Below are 13898 nucleotides of genomic sequence, written 5' to 3' on the forward strand. Positions count from 1 at the left end.
TTTTGTCTTAATGAGTGTGTGATAGCCTCTTCTAGTTTATTGTAGTATGTTTGGACATTTGTGACTTCTTTTGTATTGTTTTCAAGGTAAGATTTTAAAGAGTTGACGTATGTTTTAATTTCATATTCAGTTTCTGGAATTTTCTGTGTGTTTTTGAAGTTTTTCCTGCTCTTTTTCGTTGCTTCTAAGGTTAGTGTCGCTCTTACAAGTCTGTGGTCCGATGGAAATCTGATGTTATTCAAAACTTCGCAATTTATTACTAATTTACGGTTGTTTGTCAATATGAAGTCAATTTCATTTTTTACTCTTTGGTCCGGTGACTTCCAAGTCCACCTCTGATTAGGCCTTTTTTTTAAAAATGTGTTCATTATTGATAGTCTATATTCCAATGCATATTCTATAAGTTGCTCGCCTCGTTTATTTCTTTGTCCAAACCCGTATTTTCCAAGTACGATGTTCTCTTCGCTCTTACATTGTCCTATTTTAGCGTTGAAATCACCAATAATTAGTACGTTGCCTTCAGTTAAGTTATGAGCTTGTCTAAGGTTGTTGTAAAATTCTTCTACCTCCGTGTCAGGAGATCTTTCCGTAGGAGCATATACCTGAATTACAGAGAGGGTCTGATTTTCTAATTTTATTTGCAGCATAGCAACCCTATCAGAAATTCCAGTGAAGTTTAATATTTTGTCTTTAAAACTCTTTTTTATAAGAAACCCAACTCCATATAATCCTTTCTTTTGTCCGACGTAGCTTAGAATATAGTCTTCATACTCCTCGATGTTGCAACCCATTTTTCTTACTTCTGATATTCCTAAGACATCAATGTCAATTTTTTCAAGTGCGTGAGTAAGTTCTAAATATCGTTCTATCGATGACAAAGATCTGACGTTATATGTACCAATTTTAAATAAGTTTCTTTTTCTGCTTTCGTATGTGTTAATATGAGATGGAGGTATTGGTCTAATTCTCCACGAGGACCAGTCGGCTTGGGGAATGCTTTAATGTTTGCACTAATTTCTATTTTTTCATTATTGCTTTCTTTCCGGTGGCTGATGACTTTATCCTAGATACTTTGCTGTGGCTCGTGAGATAAGGATGAAACTGAATTGCTTCTGGTTCTCAGGATATCAAAGGCGTTGATTCTATTCGTTCTAGAGGTGACATATTGTTTTCGGGGCTGGTTTTGGGTTTTAGGGGAGGTAGATGTCTCTCTTTTTCGTTTTTCTTTATTGTAGTTTCCTTCTTTAACAATGATCTCGTCATATTTTATAATTGCGAAGTTGCCTTTGTTTCTTTCTTCTTTTAATTTTATTTGGAGTTCCTTTCTCTTGGCCACCACTTCCTTTGGGTAGTCATGAGAAATGTAGGCGTCTTTGAGTTTCTTTTTGTTTTTCATAATTTGATTTGTTAACCAACCGTTGACTAACGAGATGAGTATTGGCCTTATTTTCTCGTTGCTCTCGTCTTTTTTTCCTATTCGATAGATGTTGTCTATGTCCTTAAGATCGATTGATATTTCGGTATCATTTTTAATTTTGTCTATGATTGCTCTCATAAGGTCAGTTTGAGATTTTTCCACTTCTTTTATTCCGTGGACAATTATATTATTTTTTCTTTTTTCTTTTTCTAAATTTGAAATTTTTTCTTTTAATTTTACATTTTCTTATTTTAATTCTTTTAATTCGTGTATCAGGGGATTAATTTTTTCGTTCATCTGTGTAATTATATCTTTGGTTTGATTGGACATTTGTTTTGACATTTCGATTTTGAACTTTTCGAAAAAACTTTCAAAGTCATCCATTTTAGCGCGGATACTTGAAACGGAACGTGTTATATTTTTGAGTTGGCAGCACTGAATTGAGTAGCGAAGTAGCGGAAGTGCTTGTCACTGTCGCAGGAACGTCAGCTTAGTGATATTGGTAGTCCTGATTTGAGTAGCGCTACTTGTCACTGTCAATTAATAGACATTGTAGCTATTGGCAGAACTGATTTGAGTAGCGATTTGTAAATATTATGTGACTATCACTGATTAACCGTCATTCTTCGCTCATCTTGTGTTGTTTATATTCTTAATAATCACTATTTGTCGGACCTTTCGCACTACTTTTCTTTTTTTGTTTTCACTTTCATGCACAAGTACACAATGCACTGTTTTTTTGCTGGATATAATTAGAAATGTTAACAAAATCGTTTTAAAAGCGGGAGAGCAGTTTATACGCGTTTAACTTGTATGACAGCCGGAAACGGAAATAGACATTAACTCCCCATATCTAAACGACATCCCCGACATAATTAATTCTGATAACGATATGGGCGTCGCGATCGGCTCTCTAACAAGTCACATCCAAACTGCCATCAAGGCAAATGCCAGAGTCAGACAATCAACGCTGGGCATTACCACCAGATGCCAGAGACTTGTTGAGACGCAAGAACGCGGCTACCCGAGCTCACGATTTGTATCCCACTGAATCGAACCGAAAACAGCTACGTAAATTACAGCGTGAAGTAAAAACACGCATAGCTGCCATCCGGAACGAACGATGGGATTCAACGCTTCGAAATATAAAGCCATCACATTTAGCATTCTGGAAACATCCCAAGTCACTTAAAGGCGACACGTACTCAACGATGCCGCCATTGTCGCGCCCAAATACAACACCAGCTATGCTGGACGAAGAGAAACTGAATGTCTTGCAGACAGCCTCGAGGCCCAGTGCTCCCCCAGTAGCCTACCGGTCGACCCTGACCACCTACGGAGGGTGGACAGCGAGGTCTACCGAAGGAAAAACGAACCCCTTCTCGACTCAATTCCTCCGGTTACTAGCGACGAAGTCGAGAAACTAATTAAAAATCTACGTCCACGCAAAGCTCCCGGCTCAGATGACATCACCAATAGGGTGGCGAAACTATTTCCAGTTGCCATTATACAACTTCTCGTAGCCATTTATAATGCGGCAATGACCAAAGGCGTCTTTCCCAGCGAGTGGAAGGACGCTGAAGTCATAGGGTTCCTCAAACCCTCAAAGCCACCTACCAATCCCACGTCTTATCGCCCCATAAGCCTTCTCAAAACCCTTGGGAAGATTTATGAACGATTTATGGACCTTTATGGACACAAAGGGCATGCCTATTGCAGAACAGTTTGGCTTTCGCGCCAAACATTCATGCACCAATCAAGTGCACCGCATCACGGAGCACATACTTGTCAAACGCCAACGTGGCCTTAGCACCGGAGCTATCTTCCTCGACGTAGCGAAAGCGTTCGATAAAGTATGGCACAACGGGCTTATATACAAGCTATATGAGTACGGGGTACCCGACCGTCTCGTATGCATAATACGAGACTTCCTAAGTAATCGCACGTTCCGCTACCGCGTCGAGGGAGTTTGCTCACAATTGCACCCCGTTCGAGCCGGGGTGCCCCAAGGTTCGGTGTTAGGGCCTGTTCTATTTACCTTATACACAAACGACATTCCTCGCGTACACGGTGTAGAGCTTGCTCTATTCGCCGATGACACCTGCGTATACACATCTGGTCGTTCACCCGAAGCTATATGTCGACGTCTCCAAACCGCTGCCAACACGTTAGGTGCCTGGTTTCGGAAATGGAGGATCGAAATTAATCCTAGCAAAAGCGCGGCGCTCTACTTTTCACGCCAGAAAGGGGCTGCTCTTCCGTCCATTAAACTCATGGACAGCCCAATACCTTGGGAAGACCAAGTTAAATACTTAGGTGTCAATTAGACTCTAAACTTAACTTCTCCGCTCATGTGACCCGGGTCAGGAACCGCGCGGCTTTCATCCTAGGTCGTCTTTCCGCGTTGATTAATAGAAAGAGTAAAATGTCCCTTCGGAACAAGGTGACACTCTATAAATCAGTAGTTCGTCCCGTCATGACATATGCTAGTCCGGTATTCGCGCACATCGCCCCGAAACAAATACATCGACTTCAGGTGATTCAGAATAGATTCTTGCGTAGAGCCACGGGAGCCCCGTGGTACATGCGCAACAGCGATCTCCATATAGACTTGGACTTGCCCACCATTGCCCAACACATGAAGTTGGCGTCGCGTCGTTATTTTGACTCTGCCGTCGGTCATCCTAATCCGCTAGTTGTAGGTGCCGCCACCTACAATCCAATCGCGCTCGGTAAGTTTCGTCGGGATTATCGTAGACCTAGGCACGTTCTTGACTTTCAAGACGATGCAATTACTATCGCCCAGGCTAAACTCAAAAATCACACACAGATTACACGCCGCAGTCGATGTCGGCTGCGGCAATCATTCTCGCGATACGGCCTCATAGCAGGCAGGTTTTCTCCTATTAATAGTAGAAGCGTTGCTGGAGTTTCTTCCGCCACTTCTTCTCCCAGCGCTAACGCTTTCCGAAGTGGTAGTAATGTTAGCTGTATTAATAATAGCAATCAGATAATAGCAACCGATCAAGCCGAGGTTCGGCCTTCTCGGGCACTCTTGAATCGGAATGCTAAACGCGTAATGAGTGACAGCCCAAGCCGAGGTCCCCTCTCGGGGGCCTTTGCGCCCAGTCACTCCATGGAGCGTCCACCGAAGCGACCTAAGAGCTCGGTGGCCTCCCAATCCGGTAATGATAACGAAGTAACAGCCCGAGCCGAGGCTCCTGAGGGAGCCCTCGAGCCTAGTTACTCTTAAACGAGGTTTTGGCTAAGCGCCATCTGCGCCCGGCCACCTCAAGCCCGGTGAAACTGTAAATGCCTCCTCAAGGCAAACAGTGACTACTCAGTCACAAAAAAAATATTTGAAAGACAGTCTTGGCTCTGGCGTGGCTCGGTGCACTAGTTGTACTTCGCTTGCTTAACCTAGACGCTTTGGATAGTTAATTTGTGGAAACGAATTAATTATTATTCCGGTGCTATAATTTGGTCCCTAGACTTATTATACCCGGTTATTATTGAAGGCTAATTTATTGAACTGTTACTTAGGAACATAGTTTAGTTTAATGGTTAATTAACTGTCATTAGTCCTGTGATTTTGCTAAAAATTATTATACAGTTTAAAGTAGCTTCATTCTTTTTAACTATGGCCGATCGTCTTCCTACATGTATATGTATAAATTATGTAATTAATGTATGTTTGTGTTAATTATAAATTTTCGCGCGTATTGTTCTGTACTTAATTAAAAAGTAGTTTTATTGAACTTAGAATACATAGACAAAACTGAATTAGAAATCGATAGCTTCTATGTATATTGTCATACGACTGAAACGCAAATTTTTAAGAACAGAACTTTTTACTTTATTATGAATATTTCTATAATATTTTATATATATCCCACCTTTTAAAATTAAACGTATTGAACTAAATTTTGATTCGTTTGGTAGTTAATGAGTTTAGAAGGAGAAGAAAAAAAATAATATTCTTATTTTCGGGATACAAGAGGAAGAGAAATCTACTTTGGAATTATTGGAAGTAGTGCAAAATACGATTAAATCAGATTTAGATATTAATTTGGAATCAAATGATATATCAAAGGTTCATCGCATTGGTGCCGTCAAGGAAAATAAAATACGACCAGTTCTTATGACTTTTACGAACATCTGGAAAAGAAGTGAAATATTAAAGAAAAAAAGAAACTTAAAACAGAAATACATCACCGAAGATTTTCCGAAAGAAATATTAGAAAAGCGAAGAGAATTACAAATAAAGGTTAAAGAGGAGCGTGCAAAAGGAAATTTTGCTTATATAAAATACGATAAGATTATAGTTAAGGAAGGTAATGTAAACAATGAGAAAAGGAAGAGAGATCAGTCGTCATCACCCGAAAATCAAAATTACGCGAAGAAACTAGTAAGCAATAACTCGTCTATAAAAGAAAATAGAAAGAATGCGTTTGACATGATGAGACCAAGATCTAGCTCATTATCATTAACAAGATCTAACCAAAGTAAATAGCAACTACAAATCAGCAACCAGAAGCGGAACAACCCCAACCCGGCTGGTCACCGTGGGGTTGACAGACCACTACCCCCTAAAAATGTATACACAAATACTTCCCTAAAAAGACGCATAAAACGAAAAAAAATTGTATACCTTGCAACTTTAAATGTACGAACACTAATGGAAGAATATAGATTAGTAGAGTTAGAACACGCTATAAAAGACATAAAATGGGACATAATTGGACTTTCCGAGGTTAGAAGATCCGGAGAAGAAATAAGAGAATACGACGACTTTATATTCTATCATAAAGGCGAAAAGCAAGGAATGTACGGAGTAGGTTTCCTTGTAAAAAAATACCTAAAAGACAAAATAGTTAGTTTCGAAGGTATATCCGACAGAATTGCAGTTCTCAATATAAGACTAAGTGATTCAAAAACACCTTTAACAATTATTCAAGCCTACGCACCAAGTGAACTAGACACGAAAATAGAAAAGGACAAATTCTACAACAAATTGATTGAAATAGTGCAAAGAAAGAGCAAAAATATAGTTGTCGTTGGTGACTTCAATGCAAAGATAGGCGGCAAATCAAATGAAGACGAGTTCATATTGGGTGTACACAGTAGTGGTCAACGCAACGACAATGGACAACGGTTAGTAGACTTTTCCTTTGCACACAACTTAAAAATTATGAATAGCTTTTTCAAAAAAGGGAAGTCAAGGAAGTGGACATGGATATCCCCAAATGGCAGAGACAAAAACGAAATTGACTTCATCTTGGCAATAGAGAAAGGAATGTTTTGCGATGTTAACGTTATAAATAAACTAAATTTCAATACGGATCACAGGATGGTAAGAGGTGCTATGATCATCGACACGAAGAGTTCAAGAAAACATATTATACCTAACAAAACTGTCAAATCACAGCCTATACCACAAAATATTCTGAACGAATTAGAAAACTCCTTAAAGAACTTACAAGTACACCAAACGTTACAAAGTAAATATGACTTCCTTGAAAACTCTCTGAAAGCTGTAAATAAACTACGGACGAAAAAGGATAAAAAAGACAAATTAGGCAACGAAGCAATAAAATTAATGGAAGAGAGAAACAAAATGTTGGACAATCGAAAAGGAAACCGTAATGACATAGCAAGTATTAGTAAAAAAATCCAAACATCAATAAGAAGGCATAGAAAAGAAGACAGACTAAACATACTAAAAGAACAAATTGAAAAAACGGGAGGCACCAAAAAAGGTCTTAAGCAACTAAAGGAGTATACACTATGGATACCTAACATACAAACTCAAACTAAGAAGGGAAAAAGTAGGCTAACCGTAAGAAGGACATCAATAGCAAAAACAGCGACAGAGTTCTATAAACAATTATACACAGAAACGAATAAAACGCCTATTACGGAAGAAAAGGAGGATGTTAGTGAAGAAGAAATACCACGAATACTAGAAGCAGAAGTTATCAGAGCAATTCAAACTCAAAAAAGTGGCAAAGCACCAGGAGACGACAAAATTTCGAATGAATTACTGAAAGAAACAATAACTTCAATTACCAAACCCTTAACCAACTTATTCAACGAAATACTCTCTAGTGAACAAATCCCAACTCAGTGGACAAAGTCTACCATAACCCTCCTGTATAAAAAAGGTGACAAAAGAGATATTAACAACTACAGACCTATATCGCTTATGTCAAACATATATAAAATCTTCTCAAAAGTCTTATTAGGAAGAATAAGTAAAAAATTAGAAGCTAACCAACCAAGGGAACAGGCAGGTTTTCGCTCGGATTATTCGACCATCGATCACATTCAAGTAGTGAAACAAATTATAGAAAAGTGCAATGAGTATTCTCAGAATTACTACTTGGCGTTTGTAGATTATAGCAAGGCCTTTGACTCCCTGCGTCATAATTATATCTGGGAAACGTTAAAAATTCAAGGTATAGAGGCTAAATATATAGAACTTATAAAGAAAATATACAAAAGCTCTTCAGCAAAAATTCAGCTCGAAAAAGCGGGAGATGAGTTTACCATCGAAAAAGGAGTCAAACAAGGAGATCCACTGTCTCCTAAAATCTTTACAGCAGTGCTCGAAAATATATTCCGAAATATGGATTGGGAGAAATTCGGAATAAATATAAATGGAACGAACCTAAACCACCTGAGATTTGCGGATGATATCGTGTTATTTGCTAAGACACCGGAAACGCTCAAAACTATGTTACAGCAACTAGACCAAGAAAGTAAGAAAGCAGGCTTAGCGATGAACCCAACAAAAACCAAACTAATGACAAATGGAACAAAGGAAAACATAGAACTAAATCAGGAAGTCATAGAATACGTCGACGAATATGTATATCTGGGTCAAATAATATCTACAAAAGATCAGTATTCAAAAGAGGTTGACAGAAGAATAAGCAATGCTTGGAAACGCTACTGGTCCTTAAAAGAGATAGTAAAAAACGAAATTATCCCTATGTCGATCAAAACTAAACTATACAATACATGTATTCTACCTTGCCTTACTTACGGGTGCCAAACTTGGCCTGCTACGTACAAAAACAATCAAAAACTGATACATTGCCAACGTCACATGGAGAGAAGCATGCTAAACATAAAACTACGAGATCGATGGACTATTTCAAAAATCAGGAAGAAAACAAAAGTAAGCGACGTCTCTAAAAAAATCAAAAAACTGAAATGGAATTGGACAGGACACATAATGAGGACAAATAAAGATAAATGGACCAGAGAAGTAATGGAATGGTACCCCAGAAATGGGAAAAGACAAAGAGGACGTCAAGTAAAGAGATGGGAAGATGATCTACCGAAGGGGTGGAGAAGATTAGCCCGGGACAGGGAAGTGTGGAAGAATCTAGGGGAGGCCTATGTCGAAGGACAACCTGACAAGGAAACTGGATGCTGAAAATTTTGTTATGTACTTATAATTGTTTTGTTTTAGTTTTATATAAGATAATAATTTAAGTTCAAAAAAAAAAAAACTGGTCAGTGAATAAAGGCTTATCTATCTATCTATCTATCTAATTACTTTAGGAAGCGTTTATTAAGTTGTACTGATATCAAACTTTTAAATTGAGTTTCTTATTAAAGGATTAACCAGAAGGTAAGCAAAACTTTAATTGGAAAATATGTTAATTCCGTAAATACTATTTTGGTTTTTAGGATACCAGACACTTTCGTTTTTTCGTATTGCTTTTAACACTGTTCTAAATAATAAACATTGGTTTTAAATTATCTTTGTAGTCAAAGGATTCCTCGAAGCTGAAATTCATTTGATATCAATGTATTATATCACTTTATCACACAATTTCTATATAAATTACAACATTTCTGATGAAAAATTAACATAATGGAGTTTCCATTGGGCCGTTCGGCTTACCGATGAATCGGCTCAGTGGGAATGTTTTTCTGATTCTATGAACTCAATCGGTCCAAAGGTAAATAAAAATCCCATTGGACTGATGATTGGTAGGCTAGGAACATGCTTATGTTATCTTCGGTCTACATTTGATAAAGTGTTATGTGTAAAATTTGGTGAGTCGAAAATTTTGTTTAAAAAGCATAATAGACCACCAATTTATTACTATTCTTCATAAATAACGACGTCTGTGTGCCGCAAACCTTAAACAGCGATACTGGTATACATTACTATCATAAAATACAGCCATCTGAACGTCACGCCATGTTTTATAGCACAGTAAACTATCCACAATAGCCGCACACCCATACGCGTAATAAAGTGGGACAAACACAAAAAAGAATAACGGAAATTATCTTTTAGTAGGTTTTATCTTCACAATTTCCCGTAATTCAGGGTTGAACAAATTAAAACAGATTTTTTTCTGTAGTTTATTAAATATCTATAGTTATAATTTGATGTTATAAAAAGGAATGATTTGATTATTTGCACTGAATAGGCTCCGAAACTACTGAACCGATTTGAAAAATTATTTCACTGTTTGGAAGCTATACTACCCCCGGTTGACATAGGCTATATTTATTAATAGGTTTTTGTATAATTCCGTGCAGAAGAAGCAACTGTTAGTTTAAAGTGATAAACATTCAAACATTCATTGGGTAATATCGTTGCAGACACTACGACAAAGTAGTAAAAGGTTCTTTGTGTAAAAATCAAAGTGTAGACCATTAGATGAAATGTAGAGCAACCCTGATTTAGTCTTTAACATCGTTATTTAGTACTTCCTTGGAAGATTATTTTAATAGACTGATATAAATCTTTTAACAGCTATCTGCCATATATTTGGGTTATACCATTTTATGTCAAACATTTAACTAACAAGTGTCAGACAGACACAATAAATACAAACATATAGTTATATTCCTACAATTAAATTTATATATTTAATATATCTGTTGTCTTATATTTAAATTAAACTGAAGTTGAAGAAAACATATATGTATATGTCCGGACATCAGTATCCGGAGATATACGATCGAAAATGTGCTAGTTATTAATCGCAATACCCGGGCATTTTGATAAATGACGAATTTTATACTTTAACCGTTAAATATTCAAGATGCGTATTCCTTAAACCATACCTCGTTGCTCCATCTTGTAGGTACTGTTACAAGCTTAGTTCTCTGTAGAATTACTTTAACCCCATCTACTTAGCAATTTCTACAACTAATAGTAAAGTGCCATCTATATTGTAAATAAAAATGATATGAACACAGAGTGCCCCCATTTACACCTTTCTTTAGTCAACAATATATCATAAACTTATATTTTACCCCTATTTTAACTTTACTGTAAGCTTTAAAACAATGAATAAAATATACAAAAAGGTTTAATTTTAACTCTTAATAAAACCCAAAACTTCATCAACCCTTTGTTCGTAAGCAGTGTTGATACAATAAGTACTACTCTTCCATATATCTCTATCAACCATATCTGGATACACTGCTATCTTATGCATTACTTCTTTCACACAATTCTGCTTTCTGCCGTCTTCTACCTTTGTACCCATTGTTAGATCGAATAACAAAAACGCATTTAGACTTATACTTTTATTGATCACCATGCAGTATTTGATCATTTGATCATCAGTATGCAGTAATTAAAAAATTCACTGGCATTGGGTACTTGCTTATTGAGCCTACAAATCTCCCCGTCACAATGCTAATGTTAATATATTCCCACAGCTCTTCGAAGTTCTAGTTTTGTTATTCGATCCAACACCCATCCACATTCAATCTCATTACTTTCTTATTGATGTGATTATCATCTCTCCACATATGTCCATACAAAACATGTTCCAATAAAAGCCAACACTTATTATCAAAATATTTATTACTACATTAAAGTATCTTCAGAACGTATATATTCTCCTATGTCAGCTTGATGGAATGCTATATTAGCTAATGGATCCGCATGCCGGCACTCAGCTGTCGACCTGGATGTAATACCAAAACCGATCGGTATATCGGACATTGTGTATATGACTACACCTTGATGTTTCGGTGTGTTCTCTGTTATTCTACCTAGACCTGGAAATAAAATATTGTATGGTTATTATTTAAGACCCATTGTTAAATTTTTTTTTTTCAATAGAATAATGGGGCAAAGGAGCAGTGGATCATCTAACATTATTTGACCGACGCCCATGGACATCTGCAACATTAGAGGAACCATAGTATGTAATAAAGGAGATTTTCTTTAAGTTTAACACCATACATACATTATAAGGATACTCAAGAAATTTCATACATGGGACTCCATATGAGGAAATTAAAAATGTAATTTTGTAAGTTATTTAAAATGAAATGTCCAAAACTTTTTTCAAACTTACAGTTCAATTTGCAGTAAATTTACATATCAAATCATTTAAAAGCTCAAAATATATCACACATAAACACACATTTTTTAGCATTGAATACTATTATTAATTTTCTTTCAAGAAAAGGATAGATAGTGACTTTTTAAGTAGTATAGATGTTACCCGCGAATTCGTCTGAACGGATTTAAAGAAAACCTATTGAGTAGTCTATGTATTCTTCCAGACTATGTTCTACAATTAATCAAATTAATCAAGATCCATTGGCCGTTCCAGAGATACCTACAAAGATCCATCCATCTAAACTTTCGCATTTATAATATTAGTAAGATTACAAATACTTACCACTTTTTAAAACATGATGCCCATATAAGAATTGTTGTTCCGCAGATGGCTTAACCCAAATTTTGTAAGAAGCGTACGGTGCTATATAAGTCAATGCGGTTATATGTAATCTAAACTTGTTTGTTTTTGTGAATTTTCCGAAACATGTGCCTGCTGATACTAAATGGTCTGGGTTGACAGTCTGTGCAAGCTGCAATAGACGTTCCGATATGTAATACACACGATCTTTTTTCTCTCTAAAACAATAAGTCCCATCTGGCCTGTCTATTAACAATTTTACATTCACGCCGATACTGAAATCAAACGTAAAAACATGATTAAACTAATTTACGACAAAAAATTAATCTTACGTATTATGTTTCATATTATTTAAACAACTTACTATTTACTTAATTTTTCAAATAATATTCGAGTTCTATCTTCTGATAATACTTTCATTTTAAATGGTTATGATCCGTATAAATAAAAACACGTGCGAACACAATTTGTGTTGATCAAATTTGACGTTTAACGTTTTATATTCAGATGACACAAATTCTTCGTTCAAAAATATAACTTCCAATGAAAATGGAACCAATGGAAATCCATTTAAGCGGTCTCTAAGTTTTCACTGCCGTTGTCCAATTACATATTGTATTACGAACTTAATTATTGTTACTTGTTTCAAAGATTTTTCTTAATTTTTCAGAAATTTCTGAACGGTAACTGCAGCAGTACGTCAACAGGTGATTGAACTAATCTCTGCCAATTCACTCTCCGTTCATTCAACTCATTCATTTCATTAGTAATTCAACTTTGTGAGTGTGTACCATTGGTAAGTTTTATTCTTAAACTTTTCACCTGTATTTTCGTATTTACATAGTTTTGTGTATTATATCGAAGTTAGATATGATCGCATTGAAATTAATAAAGTTCAATACATAATATAGAGCAGAATATTAACTTTGATCGAGTGTTCTATAAAATCCAATTAGTTTTTCACATCTGTTTATTTCACGGCCCTGAAACACTGAGGGTGATCACGTGACAATAACAAAACACAATTTTCGTGCAAAATTCTATTAATTTATTTATTCAACATGATTATACAGATTTTATCACAATTATTTGTTTTTAAATTCGTATTAAAAATAGTCTTGTCTAATTTAGATATTAAATAAAATTTTAAGTTCCTCAATCATTTCCTTGAGGTTTTTACTTAAAAGAATTTGTTTATTGAGTCACAAGAGGAAGTTTTTTTTTTTGCTTTAACTGTGGCTAATTCATTCGAGTATTCTAAGAAATGTGTTCATTGAAGTACTTGTTTTCATTCTCATTATAGTATTTGTTTATTTAAATATTTATAGAGTTAAAAATGAAAAGAATCACAAAATTAAACCATAGAGTCTTCGTGAAATGTAAACATAATGGTTTTCTGAATCATCCAAACATGAATAAATTTCTTTGTTAGTATATTAATTCAGATGATATTGACATGATATACTAAAGATGCTAATAACGTTGTATTTTATAACACTTTTAGTTATATTTATGTAAAAAAAATACTTTTAAAGACTGGCCGTGATATAAGTAACTTCACTGTAAACACAGGTTACGATAATAAGTGCTTCGTATTTCTTGGCAACACATAGTTTTATTTTTAGTTTGTTTCCAAACAGTTTGTTATAATCTAAACTAGAAATTGATAGCTCACATATTTAAAGTTAGACTACTAAATTTTAGATTTCGTCTCAACATAATAAATCTTTGTCTAATATCAATAAACTAAGATTCATGAACTAAAAAGAAGAAATATGCTTGAA

At 35.6% G+C, this 13898-nt stretch overlaps 1 protein-coding gene across 1 annotated transcript; it reads right to left on the reverse strand.

Annotated features, from left to right (window-relative positions):
- Nucleotides 1-11270: 11270 nt before the first annotated feature.
- Nucleotides 11271-12582, reverse strand: LOC106707440 (60S ribosome subunit biogenesis protein NIP7 homolog). The gene is made up of 3 exons (XM_045684792.1): nt 12479-12582; nt 12097-12389; nt 11271-11464 (listed from the first exon to the last, which is right to left on the reverse strand). Exons 1-3 carry the CDS (start codon nt 12532-12534, stop codon nt 11271-11273), a joined length of 543 nt encoding a protein of 180 aa, XP_045540748.1. The 5' UTR covers nt 12535-12582.
- Between the last annotated feature and the right edge of the window lie 1316 nt (nt 12583-13898).

Source organism: Papilio machaon, chromosome 27 (assembly GCF_912999745.1).
Source record: "Papilio machaon chromosome 27, ilPapMach1.1, whole genome shotgun sequence".
NCBI lineage: Eukaryota > Metazoa > Arthropoda > Insecta > Lepidoptera > Papilionidae > Papilio > Papilio machaon.

What these genes read in the sequence shown, in the direction of transcription:
- LOC106707440 (XM_045684792.1), bottom strand. Translation starts at nt 12,534, where the DNA reads ATGAAAGTATTATCAGAAGATAGAACTCGAATATTATTTGAAAAATTA. An exon ending in TTTGAAAAATTAAGTAAATA is followed by an intron (nt 12,390 to 12,478) that starts GTAAGTTGTTTA and finishes GTTTGATTTCAG; the next exon opens with TATCGGCGTGAATGTAAAAT. An exon ending in GCATCATGTTTTAAAAAGTG is followed by an intron (nt 11,465 to 12,096) that starts GTAAGTATTTGT and finishes TTTTATTTCCAG; the next exon opens with GTCTAGGTAGAATAACAGAG.